Source organism: Sardina pilchardus, chromosome 8, assembly GCF_963854185.1.
Source record: "Sardina pilchardus chromosome 8, fSarPil1.1, whole genome shotgun sequence".
In the NCBI taxonomy this organism is placed as follows: Eukaryota; Metazoa; Chordata; class Actinopteri; order Clupeiformes; family Clupeidae; genus Sardina; species Sardina pilchardus.
The window spans coordinates 12,371,366-12,389,489 of NC_085001.1; the positions used below are offsets into that span (position 1 = coordinate 12,371,366).

The 18,124-nt window shown below is 40.0% G+C and overlaps 2 protein-coding genes and 1 long non-coding RNA gene across 4 annotated transcripts; 2 read left to right on the plus strand and 1 right to left on the minus strand.

Moving 5' to 3' along the window:
• Nucleotides 1-1,522: 1,522 nt before the first annotated feature.
• ydjc (YdjC chitooligosaccharide deacetylase homolog) lies at nt 1,523-4,940 on the minus strand. Of its 2 annotated transcripts, none has more exons than XM_062542742.1 (6): nt 4,882-4,940; nt 3,970-4,148; nt 3,699-3,855; nt 2,961-3,060; nt 2,416-2,593; nt 1,523-2,322 (listed from the first exon to the last, which is right to left on the minus strand). In XM_062542742.1, the coding sequence occupies exons 2-6, from the start codon at nt 4,131-4,133 to the stop codon at nt 1,962-1,964; spliced, it is 960 nt and encodes a 319-aa protein (XP_062398726.1). In that variant the 5' UTR covers nt 4,134-4,148; nt 4,882-4,940; the 3' UTR covers nt 1,523-1,961. The 2 variants fall into 2 exon arrangements, with proteins under 2 accessions (XP_062398726.1, XP_062398727.1); XM_062542743.1 differs by lacking the exon at nt 4,882-4,940 and adding an exon at nt 4,367-4,505 and having other exon boundaries at nt 3,970-4,163.
• A 64-nt stretch (nt 4,941-5,004) lies between these two features.
• LOC134088668 (uncharacterized) lies at nt 5,005-6,334 on the plus strand. Its single transcript, XR_009939986.1, has 2 exons — nt 5,005-5,963; nt 6,087-6,334. It is a non-coding gene; the product is annotated as an uncharacterized LOC134088668 (long non-coding RNA).
• Nucleotides 6,335-7,106: 772 nt separating this feature from the next.
• On the plus strand, nt 7,107-9,564 carry sdf2l1 (stromal cell-derived factor 2-like 1). Its single transcript, XM_062542744.1, has 3 exons — nt 7,107-7,364; nt 8,074-8,270; nt 8,800-9,564. Exons 1-3 carry the CDS (start codon nt 7,187-7,189, stop codon nt 9,076-9,078), a joined length of 654 nt encoding a protein of 217 aa, XP_062398728.1. The 5' UTR covers nt 7,107-7,186; the 3' UTR covers nt 9,079-9,564.
• Nucleotides 9,565-18,124: the final 8,560 nt, after the last annotated feature.

Here is an 18,124-nt window from a genome sequence, read left to right on the forward strand (position 1 = left end):
AAAGCACCACAAGAGGACACTATACAGAAAGGCTCTATGAAATTGAATGACTAAAAGGGGTCATGACTAATTTCTGAAACCCAGAAAACATTCTCAACCTCTTGAAACACAGCTGAATGATAAACTCACACAATGTTTCACCTAGAGTTATCACCTTCCCTTTTCTGGATTACAAAACATACTTATATCTTGCCCATGGCTATTTTTTATTGTGAACAATCATGCCAAAATGTAGCATTTTACGCAATATAAAAGCTGAGATAAAGTGCTTTCACTTCCTCATATATTGATCCCGTGTAAAAAAAAACAGTTTTCTGCCTTAAGAGCTGTAAGTCCTCTGAGATAAAGTACCAGCTTTAGACATGGCTGTGCTGTGATTCCTCCCCACCACCCCCTGTCTTAAGATTTGGTTGATTGGATGGTAATTCTGGACCATGGCTTTCAAACAGTGCCACATTCTGGTTTAGATCAGCAACCTGGTCATCCTAGAGCACTCGCTTGACTCGTTTCAGTCATTCGGGTGTTGCTTGAGCCTTGTGCTTTGGATAATTATTTTATTTGGTCAACTTCAAGCCTTAACACTACATCAGACTGCAGGTTCTTACATTACATTAATTTCTAGCCAGTTCTTCTAACAGGTTCTATCTAGAGATGTTCCTCCTACCATCTTAAGATATCTCCATATATATGTTTTAATATGAATGTTAATGTGGGCTATGGGCCGGCTTCTTTTCAACTCCCTCCTATTGAAACCAGCTTAAACCATTGATACCTAGCATTCCACACATTTTTCAAAGTTCTCATTGGGCTACATGTTGCAACCACTACTAACAACCACAACTGCCATTTTCATAGCTGTCATAGTTTAGAAAGGTGTGCCTTGGAAATTCTTGCTTGAGGGAGCCTTCTCACAAATCACTGAGCTCGTCTAAGGGGCTCTCCTTCAACAACTTGGGCCTCGATGAGGTAGTCACCTCAGTGGGGGCTGCTCACTGTTCCAACACCCCATTATTCTGACTTCAATAGTCCGACTTAAACACTTACACTAATTCACGTAGAACATTTGGGACTGAGGCCCAGGCAAAATGCCCTGGTGACAGCCACTCCACCATTCTATATCTCGTAGGAAAGAAGCACAAACGATCACAATCTTTGGCATGGTGTAGCCTACTATACCTCCTCCTCCCTGGTCTGACCAAATGATTTGTCATGACTGTTCCAACACTTTCCATGAATTTACTGAATTCCTTGATTTCTCCAGGCCTGGAAATTGGGATTTTACAATTCCATGTCCATGGGAACCCGGCTTTAGGTATTTATTTTAACTATCCAGAGTGATATCTTTATTTAACCTGACAATCAATCAGTTATGGTTCAGTATGTGACCTGACATGCATATGGAAAATGTGTGGCTTTATGAGAACTGTTAGAATGACAAAGGGTTCTATTTAGAGAATACATTGGACCAAAATCGGGACACTGACCAAAATCCCCATATTTAATAAGACAAACTTAATTCTGCTTCAAAGACATTGAACTTCATTCTTTATTCTTCATTAAATCAATCAGACTTCACTCAGTTACCAACAATAACAATTTTAAATGTCTAAAATAGCATAAATACTTTTTTGGGTCCCTATAAAACATATAAAATCACCAGATAAAAACATCTCATGGCCATAATCCTCATTTGATTTGGACATATTAGTCTTACAGTCTCACTAAAAACTAAATGGCTACATGTGAAACATCCAGCTACTGTGAGGGACACATGTCCCTGTTCATGGCTCAAATATCTGTTTCCAGCATGAGGTTATATAACAATATAAAACAGTAGTGTCAGGTGCTTGACACCTCGTAACTTCTCATTTAAACGTTATAATCAATCAAGATTTTGCTTTTGAAAACTGAGGTGATTTCTTCTTCTTTTTTTTTTTGGTGTCTTCCAGTGAGCAGCAGGTTTAAAGATCCCTGAAGGCACAAAGCTGTATGCGCTCTTGCTTGTAATATGCCAACAGAGAAGGGTCAGTTAGAGTTTCCAGTTCATGTTGGCGATCCTCTGACTGGGAGAAGTCATCTGGACCTTGACCACACCCTCCCTCCAGAGGATCGCTGGGGTATCCAGGATGGACCATTAGCTCTGCAGTAATGGGACGGACAGTGTTTGGTGCAGCGATTTCATCAGCCTGTGTACCCGTCGAAGGTACAGTCAAACTGTTGGCAAGGCATCTGGCTCCGAGAGCATAACCTAAAGCCTGTTTAATGTTGACTACCGACATATTCTCTCCCATAGTTGTCAAGCCCAGGTAAACATCTGGCCACCTATGCCAAAACAAAAAGAGAGATTATAAGACTACGTATGATCAAACACTGACATGCTAAATGCATATGTTTACAAATAAAAAAAACAGTAACCTGATCCCGTGGCGACGGAAAACCTCCACGGACAGCAAAGCATCTTTCTGGACCTGGGCGTAGAACTCATGCAGTTGGGGTGAAATGTGAGGACATGTGTGAAGGCCAGGCTCTACAGGGATCCGCGTGTAGCATATACCAAAGTCTGCAAGAACCTGCGCAAACACTTCTCGCACCTCTGCCTCGCCAAAAAGATAAATAATGCAAATGTAAGTTTTTGTGTTTGTAAGTGTATGTGTGTGACCTACATACTACATAATGTAGGTCTTCAATGCATAGATTGAATAATGTTTAGAGATGTAGCTGTAACCACTCTCTGAACTGCACTTTGACTTTTGAATTACATTCTGTTTTAACATCAGGAGGAAACTATGCACGCACGCACACACGCAGACACACGCAGACACACACACACACACGCACACACAAGTTCCCACGATCAATCTCTGAGGGTTTGACCAACCCACTATGTGTCTTTAAGAAACAAACAGCTACTACACAGGAATTGTCGTAGGTAGGTGAGTTGGACTTTAACCCTATGTTACCTGGCAGCACGTGCACGTGTTGATGGCCGTCCATGTGATAGGGCAAGTGCCCGACGAGTTCACAGAAGCGCTTCACCTGAGCTCTCAGTTCCTCCTCAACCTCAAGGGAATAGAACAAACACCATAAGACAAAACAAACAGGTCCCCTATATCAAGTTACAAGGAGAACCTTGTGTTGACTCAACAGTTATATCTCTACATCATGAGCACAGTGAGAATATCCTTACCAGTTCATCTATTTATCTATTTGTGTTGGGTGTGATGCTCTACAACCACTACACTCGGGGATCTACAGTAAGTGGTTTGTTGGCCACTGTAGACAACTATACGTTACCACATCTCATAAAATCATCTCTCTTATGCTATCCAAATCCTCTTTTAATTGGAAAATTAATATAGATGAATCAGAAATGAAGCTCATATATTTATAAGTTATGCTGTTATATTATTTTCCTATCATATTACTTCCCAAAGTTACTCAATGTTTGCTGTTAAAAGTTATACATTTAAACACTCCCTTTACCGGAAAATTCAAGCAGTCGCATTCAGTGGGTGGGAGTAGTAGACACCTACATCATAGACATGAACATTTCACAAGGACATTACTCAGAGATGCGAACATCTGTCAGCGCAAATATTAGGCTACATGAAGTTCTCAAAACCACCATCCTGGTCGCAGACCAATAATACTTCACAACACTAGGTGCCTCAAAAGCGATACATACAACTAAATATTACCTCATACATGTTCAGTTGTCCGCTTTGTAAAACTTTTCGGAATTCTGTCTTTCCATGGAAGAATCCATCCTCATTCAGGAGCGTGGACCCTTTCAGATTATGAGACACTGGGGCACCTTCAGAAAGATTCGCGTGTAGTCCAATGGGTATGAGATGTCTTTAATAAATGAAACAGGGTTTGAGGAAAGTGTAGCTACATTACGCAGAAGTTTGATGGTTGCATCAGCTGACACTTGTTGACAGACAGGTCCCCCGGCAAAGCTTGACTTACCTTTTCGCAAGATCTGCGGCATCCACTGCCGATGTGGCATTAACCAACAGCGACACATTTGACACACCACCGGACTGGAAGCATTCCACTATTCCACGATTCCTTTTCGGACAATACCCAAAATCGTCCCCAGTCACCACCAGTTTGACTTTGGGCTGAGGCATGTTCGCTCGACTTGGCTGGAGGCGAAAGTGCTATCAATTAAAGAAAGAAAGACTGATACGGCGGGGCCAACAGCAGTTAAAGGTTAACTGGTAAATTACGCTGTCACAAAATTGATGTGAATAAATCCAGTGAGTGACCATATTAAGGCTACTTCGACGTGACAATAATGTACTGGCCAAGAATTTCCTTAGAGATATGATACAAGTTATCTAGCTTTTCCGCCTCCACCTACCGTAGATTCTATTTATACTTGACCAATATTTGTCTTTAAAAATTCCGCTCACTGACAGCTGTTTCCGTTGGGGAAAGTGGCAACTTCAATGCCAATGCTAAATGGCTTGAACAGATTAGCTAACCATCTGATTAGACATGTAAGTACTGCTTTATCTCCCTCTCTCAGTCTTTTCTAGGCTAGCTAGTTCGCAAACTATGTTGGTTGCTCTTGAACAAATGGCAATGTAAAACAGACACAAATGCATAGTGCTTCCTATTTCTTAAATAAGTCAGCCTACATAATTTCTTGCCGCGTGACAATTACTCACGAGAGGTTGACTAACAACCTAACGTTAACCAATTTGCACAACAGTTTTATGTAATCGAGACAAAATCCAAACCTATTATTAGAGCAGACGGACCGAATTATGGACAGTCCTCAACTCATTTAGCAACACATTACATCAAACGATTACCTACTGATTTACAAAACGATCACATAGGTAATCAAAGCAAAAATATAACAAAACTCACCCATTTTAATACAGTGCCATCAAAAACATGAACCTCAATCTTATAGCTCAGGGCGCGTTTAATAGATTCTTTAACTTCCTTTTCCGGGTTTTTACACCCTCTAGTGGACATGTACTGTACCGTAGGCTACTAATTAATGGAGATGCCTTCCAAGTGGCTCGCCGGTGTTTGGCACTGCAAACTTTATGGACGTGTTGTTTTACGATTGAATAATCGAGAGCATTTGCAAAATGTTGCTTTTGTACCTTTACTATTGTTTGATGTCGTCACAATTAACCGAACCTTCTGAAGATTCTTTGTTAACAATACAACATAGGCTACAATGAACAGAACTGAGCTGAAGGGGAGATCATGCTATAACTATTCCTTGGCACCGACTTCCAAACCATTATTGGTTTGTCTGAGAGGTTACATTGGCTTGACATCACTGAGTATATAACTTTGCAGAGATGGATTCCAAGGGTACCAGTGATTTTTATTTTACACCCAGCAGTCAGTGTAACTCATTCATGGTTGATGTATCTGACCCAGGTAGGCCTAACAGTTCTCTCAGACCACTGATTTTCATGGAAGACACGCAGTGGATTAATACTGGGGATGATGATGATGATGATGATGATGATGTATCTAGTTCTGCTGCTATGCATGGGAATGCATCTTCTCCTCACAGCAGTGACCCACAGGCAGCACAACTGGAAGATGAATTCAGGCAGTTTTTAGTGGAAAGGGGTACTTACAAAGAGCTAGAAAGAACCGCCTCCAGGGTCCTACTTAAACTCCTGCAAACCAAAAGGGCAGATGGAAGTCCTCTCTTTGTTTTGAATAAAGAAGAGGTTTCGTCTACGGAGAACAATTGTAGGTCTACTTTAGGTAATAGCTCTTTATCACAGAACTTCACCAATGAATCAGTTCCACCTTCACTGAAGAAGTCAGCAAAGAAGAGGATTCTGCCGTCTACTGGTACTAAGTCAGATGGGTGCTCCAAAAACCAAGGCAAAGAGTCAAAAAGTCAAAACAACTGTCAAACATTGGAGCGTAAAGGGACAACGATTCCATCAATTCCAGTGGAATGGCTTGACCAGGTCTCTCTTCAAGTTGTAATTTAGGATTTTAGTCAGGTTTTTTTAGTCTGTGTGTGCCAATACTTGTTTCTGAGCTTAACAAAACAGAACCGTGATTGTTTCATCTTCATGTCCTTTCTTTAGACATCAAGTCAAGGACCTGCTGGGTGCAGTGGACAACAAACAGACACAAGCAGGATTTTGTCAGATATCCTGCAGTCAGCCTTCATCAGTCTAAACCGACAGACAAGAATAGAAATGCATCTCTCCAACCAGCTCGGCATAATAGTCAAACCTCCCATTGGATCCACTAAATGAGTTGCCTAGCCTATTACCTGAGCAGTGATGGACAATAGGCCTATCTTTCTTGATGAAATAAATACTTGCATGCATCTCTGGTTTTACAGATTATTCTGAGAGAAAGTGAAATTGAGCATTATGAAGAATATGGTTTAAAGTTATGGCTATGGCTATGGCTATGGCTATGGCTATGGCTATGGCTATGGTTATTTAGCAGACGCCTTTGTCCAAAGCGACATACAAATAAATAACAATACAAATTAAATTAACAGTGAACAATTACAAACTAGGGAAAATAGTAATATTATCAGTAGAACAATAATTTTAAGCACTAACCTAATGAGAAATAAAACAGTGAAATGAGAATAGCAATCAAATAAGTCACTTAGTTAATTATATATGATAATAACAACTAAAGCATGGTATGGCTAAATTTAAAGACAATAGTAAAAAGTTCTGCATTATAGGTCCAATATTCGAATGTGTGGTTTAAAACTTAGTATTTCTCACTAGTGGATCACTTTGACACTAAAAGTATTGATTCTAATGGCCCTGTATGGTATCTGTACTGTCTGTCTAAATATGAATGGCCTATTTCCAGCTGAATTAAACCCTGTATCTTGATTGTACTTCTTCGTGACTGGATCTCGTGTTTGACTTTAACTGTATACAATATTTTTTACCAACAATTATTACATGGTCTATGGACATTTTCAAGTTTCCTGTCAATTTTGTGGCGTCATGATTTTACTAAACAGTGACCAATGACTACGTTCCGTGTAAGTACTGAGTTTCCGGGTTGTGGGACTTGTCAAGCTGTGATTGGTCTGAATTCTCCGGCATGTGAATCAATCTGCGTTCATTCAACATACCTCCTCTGTAGTTGTGGTGATGTGGCTAGCCAGCTAGCTAGCTGCCGAAACCAGTTGTACAATATAGAGAGAATGGACCTCTCTCAAGTTATTCGCATGTTAACGAACTTACTTTGTTTGGTGTTTTTTGTTGCTAAAAGTGAAGGACGTGAACTAGACTCAAATTATGTTACATGTGGATCTCTCGTGAAACTACTGAACACCAGGCACAACGTCAGGCTACATTCTCATGATGTGAAATACGGATCAGGTAAGCTAACCAGCTGGCATAGCTAACGTTGCCATTACTTCATTGTTGAGTCAGTTAAATAATTTCTGACTTTTTTGCTTAGTTAGTATTTATAGTGATGTCTACATCATTCTTCATTGATTAAATAGCATAGTTGTTCTACTGGGCTTGTCTTCTCTGAAAACAGTGGGTTGATATGTTGTGAGCTATCTACACAGATAGTGCTAGCTTGTTACAGCCATTATGGCTAAACGTTATGGCAGTGCATAACTGGATGTATAGCTGGCTAGCTACCCACGATAACCATCAATTAGAGCCACGTAACGTGATCCACTAATGGTTTGATATGGATTCTGTCACTTTATCGCTATAGCCACATATAATATTAGAGTCCTGTAAGGAGTCCTGTAAGGACCATACATATAGTCAATGGTAAGGGACACGTTAGTAAAGGCTCTGGTATTAGCAGGAACATGCTAGGATAGTGAGTTAAGCTAACTGCTGGAAGGTGAATGTTTAAGCAAAGGTTCCTATCACTTAACAGTAGCAGTCAGTTATCAGCTTCGTGTTACGGGCTTTCTAAAGTGTCTCCGAGGTACCTGCCAAAGACATCATCATGCAGCTTTTACATTGTGCATATTCCATGATAGGCTAAGTGTTGAAACCCAGGAAAAGCTCATGTTAGTTTGTTTGTGTAAGTGTAGGTAATTTGAGTTATCCATGACCATAGGTAGCGGTCAGCAGTCTGTGACGGGAGTTGACAGCGCAGATGATTCGAACAGCTATTGGAGGATCCGCGGGAAGCCCGATGTCATCTGCCAGCGTGGATCTCCCATCCAGTGTGGGCAGCAAATCCGAATCACTCATATGACAACTGGCCGCAACCTTCACTCTCATCATTTCAGCTCCCCTCTGTCAAACAACCAGGTAAGGAGAAGGTGATGATGGATGGATGGATGGGGGGGGGGGGGGTGGGGGGGGGGGCAATGATGCTGGGCAATCACATGACTGGTCCCATGTGTTGTGGTCAAAGATTAATGGGAACGTGCCATATAACAACAATACTCAGAAACATTGACTGGCAAGATCAGCTTTACACAGACCTGTATTCCTCCAGTCTTACAGAAACCAGTAGTTTCAAGTTTGCATCATTATCATTTCCATCTATATGCATGTATCACACATACTGGAGGAGAATGTGTTTCACAAGGACCACAGTTGTCACATAGAACCGATAATGCACCTTAGTAATAGGCCCTAATAGTAAAAAAATTAATGAAAAATATACAAAAACATTGTGCTTACTTTGTGTTTTTGTGCTTTTATAGAGGCTCCCCAAGTCACTGTATCTAGAAATTAAATATAAATCTTTAACCTTTATGAATGCCTTACCCATTTCCCTTTGCACCCAGCTTTGTTGCCATGTCAAGTTCATTTTCTGTGTTTGTTGTTGTAGGAGGTGAGTGCCTTTGGTGAGAATGGAGAAGGAGATGACCTAGATGTTTGGATGGTGCAGTGTGGAAACACCTACTGGGATCGGGATGATTCGGTGCGCTTCAAACACGTGGGCACCGACGCTTTCCTGAGCGTGACTGGCGAGCAGTACGGTCACCCCATACGCGGGCAGAGAGAGGTCCATGGGATGCACTCCGCCAATTATCACAACTACTGGAAGGTTATGGAAGGTGTATTCATTCAGCCAAGCAATGAACCGCTCCGACATGACGAGCTCTAATGACATCACAGACTGTACAGTTACATCAGGAACTGGAGATCTGAGGATTACTGTGTGTGTGTGCGTGTGTGTTTGTGTGAGTGAGTGAGAACACATTTCTGTGTTCATGAGAGGATACCTGCGTGTGTGCGTGCACGAGTAAGTAGCTGCAAAAGGCCGCATGAAGTGTGAGTGTTTTGTTAATGGTTCCTTCATCCAAATTCATGTCGGGATTGTGTGTTGTGCCTACTTTTATATGTCTGAATGTATGGTTTTGGTAATATTGAGATATTTAAATTTTTCATTGGGTCAGATTTTGCTTTAAGGGGAGAAAAACATCACAGTTCAAGGCAGACCCCAAGCTCTACAGAATGGAGAACATCAGGATGCACAAGGGAAGTAGCTTCAAATGGGTATTCTGGTGTCTTCATCCTTGGTTGGACTGTGAATCCATACCTTTGTCTCTCTTCTTAGTTAAAAGGCACAATAAATATTTGGTTGAGATTAGTGTTTTGTTTCCTCCTTGCACAGTGGCGTCCTAAATCTTAAATTGTTACTGGAAGAGGTGTCGTTTCTTACACATTCAGTAAAAACATTCATATATATATATTTTAGAAAGGCATGGATTTCAGAATGGGAGGAAAGAACTTGTCCCTACAAATACCATAAATGAAAACATCTAAATCAGCTTATTTTATATTTTATTTGAAAAATTCCGTTTACATGTATGAAAACCATGCATAAACAATACTTTCAGTAGGCACTTTACATCCAGTGTCATTTCCATTCATTCAGCCAATCAGAGAAAGTGTAGATGTGATCACCATTTTGCAGTAGTGATGGATTATTTGAGGATTCTGAATATTACCATTGAAGGAATGTCATGGCCACATAAGTGAGACAATATGAACACTGTTTTTTTAGGGATTATTTGAAACTACTTTATTTAAATTACTCAAAACTGTGGTCTCACAATACCATAACGTAGTCACAGGTAATACTGTAAGAGCAAAAGCCTACTTCGACCAATGCAATAGATGTACATACAGTGCCTATAGAAAGTCATCATACCCTTTTGAAATAGTTACTTTTTTTGTCTTACAGCCTGAAATCAAAACCCATTTTAAAAAGAATCTTTTCCAGTTTTATTTACAAATTTAGCTGTACAACATCAAAATAATGAAAAAAAAGTCAACAGTTCTGAAAATTAATAAAAAATTAAAAACTAGAATAACAGGGTTGGAAAAGTTATCATACCCCTGACTTAATACTTTGTAAAGCTTCCTTTTGCTTTCATTACAGCCATCAATCTGTTTGGATATGTCTCTATTATAGCTTCGCACACCTAGATAGGGGAATATTTGCCCAATTTTCCGTGCAGAAATGTTAAAATTTAGTCAAATTCTGTAGGGAATGGTGATGGACTGCTCTCTTCAAGTCAATCCACATATTTTCTATAGGATTTAAGTCAGGGCTCTGACTTTGCCACTCAAGGATATTCACCATCCTATCCTTAAGCCACTGCTTTATTCTTTTGGCAGTATGTTTAGGATCATTGTCGTGTTGGAAGGCGAATGACCTCCCCATCCTCAGCTGTCTAGGAGAAGGACGCAGGTTTTCCTCAAGAATTTTGGTGTACTTGGCAGCATCCATTTTCCCTTCTATCCTGACCAATTGCCCAGTCCCCGCTGAAGAGAAACATCCCCAAAACATAATGTTGCCCCCACCATGCTTCACAGTAGGCATGGTGTGTTTTGGGTGTGTTTGGGTGTGTATACTGTGTTTGGTTAGCGCCTGGAGCTCAGTCCAAAAACTTCAATCTTAGTCTCCAAAAAGTTCGATCTTAGTCTCATCTGACCATATAAGCTTTTTCCACATGGTAACAGAATATTCCAGATGTGTTTTTGCACTGAACTCCAAGCGCAATGTTTGGCGAAAACCAACACAGTACACCACCCAAAACACACCATACCTAGTGTGAAGCATGGTGGGGGCAACATTATGTTGTGGGGATGTTTCTTTTCAGCGGGAACTGGGCAATTGGTCAGGATAGAAGGGAAAATGGATGCTGCCAAGTACACCCACATTCTTAAGGAAAACCTGCGTCCCCCTCCTAGACAGCTGAGGATGGGGAGGTCATTCGCCTTCCAACACGACAATAATCCTAAACATACTGCCAAAAGTACAAAGCAGTGGCTTAAGGATAGGATGGTGAATATCCTTGAGTGGCAAAGTCAGAGCCCTGACTTAAATCCTATAGAAAATATGTGGATAGACTTGAAGAGAGCAGTCCATCGCCATTCCCTACAGAATTTGACTAAATTTTAACATTTCTGTACGGAAAATTGGGCAAATATTCCCCTATCTAGGTGTGCAAAGCTATAATAGAGACATATCCAAACAGATTGATTGTTGTAATGAAAGCAAAAGGAAGCTTTACAAAGTATTAAGTCAGGGGTATGATGACTTTTCCAACCCTGTTATTCTAGTTTTTCATTTTTTATAAATTTTCAGAACTGTTGACTTTTTTTTCGTTATTTTGATGTCGTACAGCTAAATTTGTTAATAAAACTGGAAAAGATTTTTTTTTAAATGGGTTTTGATTTCAGGCTGTAAGACAAAAAAAGTAACTATTTCAAAAGGGTATGATGACTTTCTATAGGCACTGTATGTCACCACCTTGACTCTCATAACACCATTTAAATCATGAAATGTAATATTATGGTGGCTACTTAAGTGAGTTTTATTCTTGGAAAATGCATGGAACATGACCTTTCTGCCACCAAACACATTGAAATAAAAGTATTGATGAGAAAGCCTCCTTGGTGGTGGTATGAGGTGTTAAGCCTAGCCATTGTGGTCATTGAATGAGAAGTTTGGCTGTTTTTTCCCCACATAGCCTAGATCATTGTTTCTCGATGTCACCGAGTACTGTGAATAGGGGAAATAAAGGGTTTTACCCGTGTATGTTCATGTTCTCATGTATGTTCATGCGTTAGTTGACCAACTACATTAACTGTTGGCTGCTGTAGTAGACCTACTCGGAACAGTAGACCTACTTGGTGACCTCGGAAATGTATGTGACAACTCGCTGGATTTCTCATTTAAGTTGTAAAACAATGTTGGCAATCTCTTGAGGATAACATTTTCAAAACATCCAGATAACAAAACGAGAATGTGACGTTGGGGTTTTGATTATGTACATCTTTATTTGCTCATTACAACCATTTTGCATTTTAGGTAACATCATTATCCTAGACAAAGGTTACAAAACCTTATTCAGAATGTTCTGCACGTTTTATGAATACAGATAGGATTCCTTAAATGAAAAGGGAATTTCTGCACCTCCAAGTTTTTTGAAGGGAAGGGTTTTCTAAATAAAAGTTTGTGGCATAAAATCACATAAAACCTATGCACAGACGCACAGGAACAGACAGGATTTTCATGAGCGATATGCACACAAATTACTACATTTAGTTCAGCATGCGAGCGCAACTGATTTTATCCACTTACATCAAACAAAATGATGGAGGTAATTGATGTGGGTTTATTATGAGGCAGCCTATCAATTTATTCAACTGCTCAGAAGATCTTTCAGTGTGGAAAGGTAGCCTTAACAACAGGCTCTCCAATAACTAAACTGTTTTCTGACACCTCTGCACATATTTAAGACTATAGTCTATAGCCCCCCATGTTGAATGCTGTTCTTGATCTGGCTCATTACAACACTGTTGCTTTACATTATTATTGGAATAGGCCTAATGTCTGCAACCGTGAAAAGTAATAGCCCAGGCCTGTTTGTGTACCTTCACGTTGTCCTGAATTTAAGTGACCACCAGGAGATGGCGATAAAAGCACAAGAATAGACCTAGAAATAAAACGCTTCTGATCTCGCCGACCTTGCATGATACTTTCCATATCTGGGCTAGATCTAGTGCAACGACGCTGTGTCTGATGACCATCAGAATGCTAGCCTACTGATAAAATCAACCAACTGGCATAAACTAATTGGATGTTCTCAATATCGGCCAAGGGAGTAGAGCACCCATAGAATGTGCCGTAGGACCTTCGGTGTATTAGGTAAAAAGGTTTTGCAGATCGAAGAATGGGCCTAGTTTGCGCATAGTGATATTAGGCTATCGCTGCAATAATTAAAATAGTCGACTGTCTGTGAGAGACATTAATATCACGTCATGCAGAAGTGGCGGACTCTGGTTTGTCGTTCTGCATGTCGATCATCAGGCCCCTTCCGTTCTATGTGGGCGGTCCATGGGCAAGTTATGCATTAACTTGTTTATGGAAAGAAATATTAAACTATAGGCTATCGATCTAAGACGGTTTGTGCCAATAATAATAATAATAATAATAATAATAATAGGAATAACAATAATAGGATAAAAATATCATAGGCTATAGCCTATATATGTGTGTGTGTGTGTGTGTGTGTGTGTGTGTGTGTGTGTGTGTGCGCGTGTGCGTGTGCGTGTGCGTGTGCGTGTGCGTGTGCGTGTGTGCGTTAGTATTCGAATTAAATCAAAATCACAGATCACATTATTATTACTATTATTATTATTAGGCTATTACACAGGGTGAGATGTAAAGATTGTTATTCATATAGCCTAATGGTCATAGATGCTCAGGCCTGTTATTCTACTACCCATGGCCCTAAATGTAAACATGCGTATATTGGAAGACAGGTTTAAACGGAATAAACTAGAATGAGCAAATGCAATAGATCGCACTGAGTGAGGCTCAGCTACTCTGTGCATGCGCTGTAATCAGGCCAAATGCACCGAGGTTGTTGTAGGCCTATGCTAAAAGCTAGGCCATGTATTGATCTAATTCAGGCCTTCTCCGTTGCCCATAAACAAAATGCTAGCCTACCACTGCTTCATTTGAAAGGCTGAAGATCTTTTCGTCTTTTGTCTGAAGAAAAGCACCAAGTGCGCACGACGCAATTGTGATTACACCGGAAATTGAGCCTGACTAAATGTGCGTAATTTCAAATGAAGAAAAATGTGATCATTTTGTGATCAATGTGATATTTTGCTGTCTATGATATTTACGCATTGGCAGTTCGTCAACCAACGTGGGGTGGGAGTGGTTAATTCACTGAACACGAATACCTTACGCCTGACGCCATACCCGGAGGTCTTCCGCAAAAGCCTAACAGATGACTTGATTTATCAAAACCAACTGCAACCTCAAAGAGTAACTGTGTGTCTCATATGGTAGCCTATAGTTACATGTAGCATTTAAGCAGAGGACTGAGAAAAGCTGCCCAAACTGCCTGGCATCCACCCTCTCATACTATTCTGATTTGGCCTATTTCAGGAGGCTATAAGTAACCTACTCCTATCAGACACAGCTCAAGGAATTTACTAAATGTGACAATAAAGAGGATAAACATGGATGTTAATATGATTGTTCAAGTCTGGTGTTATTCATGTGGACTAGCTTGTGGTTTTCAATCATCAAATAAGGCTAAATGAAATGAAGGCTCAAATGAGCTGATTCATATTTCCATGGCAAGACCAATGCAACATGTTGCCCTCCAGAAGAAGTCACAGCCCTGTCAGCCACTATTTGCTTTTAAGTGGAGTAATAATGAATTCCTTTTCATTCCAAATTGTCCATGAGGACATAATACATGAGGTGTGAAATCCTTCGGCCATTGTTTAGTTCCTCAAAATAAAGATATTCAATTGTATGGTTCAATAGCGTGTGGACGACTGTAGTTGAACCTGGTTGACTGATGCCCTTTCTTCATTGCACTGCTTGCTACTGCTCCCACAGTAGTGCAACAGGGAAAGAGTGTCAGGCAATAGGTTTTTTTAAAATGGTTGTCTGTTTTTTTTTTTTTTACAGAAAATGTCTGTTTATTTACAGAAATACAGTTTTACACCTAAACTTAACTTCACAACTGTGATATGGAGAGCGGTCTTATCAATAACAGCCAGTTCTGGTATTACTTAACACTTTATGAGTAGTTGGTGTTGTAATTGCCATCAGCCCATTGAAGATCAAGTAGGTCAGTTAAGTGTAGCTTACATAAAACCCCAGCAAAAAATATCTCATTAACTTATAATATTCTAAAATTGTGCTGCCTGTTAAAAGTTGAAAGTCAACTATAGTGAGAACATTATGTACAACAGGACAAAGTGTTGGCATGTTTACTGGACCTTAACGAAGGAGAGCTACAGGCAACTGGTGACCTCTGACCCCTTTATAAATCACACTTTGAACTTCGCTCGCTTTGTAATTCAGAAGCCTTGGCTATGCACTAGAGTGTTAGGCCTACTACAGTGATTAGGGACTTTAAAAGTGAAATGATAGTTAAAAGATGAGAAAAAAGAAAATCTTTTTTGGTAGTCTACAGAACTCCTGGATGCATTCTCCACATGTTGTACTGTTCTAGAAGATTTCAGGATAATCAACAATTTACAAAAAAAACAAACTTGAACCAAAGATTAATCTATTCTCTTCTCTCACAGTAAGCTAAAAGGAAACAATATCTCTCTGAAAATCTGAACAAATATATCAGCTGCATCGTGATTTTATTTTATTGCCATCTAATTTCATTTCGAAATAATAATTTGGTTACTAACACAAAAGGCTAATATTTAGATCATGACATTTTGCAGTCATCCCTCAAAGACAAGACCCTATAAGCAATATTGCACTACTCCATTCACATTCAAAAAAGCAGAGGCAATATTGATAGGGTCTTGTCTGCAAGGAGTTAGACAGCATCATAGGTTACTGCTCAAACATGCTATCTCTACTGAAGCACTCCCAACACCATAACATAAATTACATACAACAGTCACATCATATGCCCTAAAAGAAATCGCTATGTCAAAGAATGGAGAATCAGTGTCATGTCATATACAATTCCTTGTTGCAAATGTGTTTCCCCACCTTGGGCCCAAATGCAATGATCTGGGTGTTAGATACGTAGGCTACTGGGCAAACACGCCTAACACTGGAAACCGATTTCCTTCCATTCGGTGACAGTAACTTCCTCACACAAATGTAATTCAGGCTACTGCTTGCGAATATCTGCAGATGCAGAAAAGTAGTAGCCTATGACCTGTCGAACCCTATAGCATGCCATAGACAAACTATGAAATACTTTTGTATGCAACTAGTTCATAGTTATTGTCATGTTGACTATAAGGCTACTGGTTGCAGGATTTCAAAACATGCCTCTGTTGCATAACAATATATATTTAAAAAAATTTTTTTATGAGGTTTTCAGCCGGTCTAGCTGAGAATGACGCTCCGTTCCAGGCCTACTGCACAACGAAATTAAACCTAGCCAACAAAATCTGAACACCTGATACAATTTTTTTGGGAAACATGTTTACGTATTCCTGTTGGCTATATGGTGCCTGAGATTGATAATGTCTCCCTCCATACACTATGAAGGGTATACCCCCACCTTGCAATTCCATGCATTCCAACTTTTGCCTTGAAGCATACGACAAGCTTCTACACGATGTTTTTTTTTGTCTTGGGGGATTCCGTAGCCTATTTAGGACCATTGCATGAATTTACTTGCCATCCCCCCTCCTTTAAGTGAAACCGGATCTGGAATTAAGAGGAAGCTGGGGGAGGGCACGCGAAGCGCAATAACCCACAGCAGTTTTCCTGTTAACGTGGTCCTTCAACATTAATTTACAATTCAATTCACTGTGCTACCTAAATGCTTCAAAGATATCAAGTTATATATTTACTGCTTGTGTGTTTGGTGACAGGAAAATTCCATTCAGATGCAGTTAGGGTTGCTGCTGCCATATTAGGCGACTCGTAATGATTTAACGAAGCTTTAAACAGGATAGGCCATGTCCTTCAGTAGGCTGTATGTCCATAGTAGGTAGCCTCATAGGCTACTGGCCACAAACACAGTAAAGTAGCCTACATTACAGATGTCTTTTATATGGTTATGTTAAGCTAGTTTTGGCGCTGGGCTCGCTGAAAAACTTGACTGAGTGGCTGTTCGCTTGTTGTGGTTCGTCACGATACAATTGTTTTGGAGATGACAGTGTAGAGGCCAAGGCACAAAGGCTGAAGACTTGAAGAGCGAGTTGGTTGAAACACCCATATATATTGTTCGTTCTCTCTCTCTCTCTCTCTCTCTGACACACACACACACACACACACACACACACACACACACACACACACACACACACACACACACACACACACACACACACACACACACAGAGACATATTCTCTTTTCTCTCTCTAATGCACACCATTTGCTTATTATAGGTCTTTAGTATAAGCTGTCAATTTAACACTCATATGCTTCGGTCATCAGACCATTGACACCAACAGCGGAATTTATCCAAGACGCTATTTTCCTTCCTTCCCAACCGAGAGAGGAACCTGCCCCCTGCATTCCACAAAGTAGTCCCATCCCCCCACAGACCTCCACAAATAGGAAATTCACCTCTCCTCCCACCCATACTATGACTTCTTAGAATATTATTGACTAGTGGAGCTCAGAAAAAGGTATAATGATTCTTCCATAAAAAGTCATGAAAGATGATTGAGATGTTTAGAATGAATGACTTTTGACGTGCACCTATTTTGCTAAATGTACGGTCTCAAAAGCCTTGTAGTCGATGGGTTACGTTGGACGTGTTCCTCTCTATATTAACATATTTTAATTGCTGTTTACTGCAGGTATATCACGAGTTCCTGGTTATTTATTTATTTTTACAAATAATCACAATGATATTAAAGGGGCAAAGTCCAGTGCGTAAAAACGTTTTTGATAACTTATCCAACAATAGGCCTACTGTCAGTAGGCTAAGTCCAACTAATTATGAGAACTGTTATGTGCCAGTTTTTAAAGTTACTATTAAACAATTGAAAATTGTTGGTCTGGTCCAATGAGTCGCGGACATGCTAATAAGCACATCAGGTATTTTTCATTTCTCAGTTTCTTCTGAGGTAACTAATGATTTAGCGTGTTTACACTACCTGGAAAGTTTTGTCTCAATAGCCTAAAACTATACTGAAAACAAATATAGCCTACTTTGCTATCACTGG

Bases quoted from the DNA above. Each gene is read 5' to 3' on its own strand.
- ydjc (XM_062542742.1), bottom strand. From the start codon at position 4,133: ATGCCTCAGCCCAAAGTCAAACTGGTGGTGACTGGGGACGATTTTGGG. The intron at 3,856-3,969 runs GTAAGTCAAGCT...CATTTATTAAAG, and splicing joins GCCGCAGATCTTGCGAAAAG to ACATCTCATACCCATTGGAC. The intron at 2,323-2,415 runs GTTACTGTTTTT...GTTTTGGCATAG, and splicing joins TTCCGTCGCCACGGGATCAG to GTGGCCAGATGTTTACCTGG.
- sdf2l1 (XM_062542744.1), top strand. From the start codon at position 7,187: ATGGACCTCTCTCAAGTTATTCGCATGTTAACGAACTTACTTTGTTTG. The intron at 7,365-8,073 runs GTAAGCTAACCA...CCATGACCATAG, and splicing joins TGATGTGAAATACGGATCAG to GTAGCGGTCAGCAGTCTGTG. The intron at 8,271-8,799 runs GTAAGGAGAAGG...TTGTTGTTGTAG, and splicing joins CCCCTCTGTCAAACAACCAG to GAGGTGAGTGCCTTTGGTGA.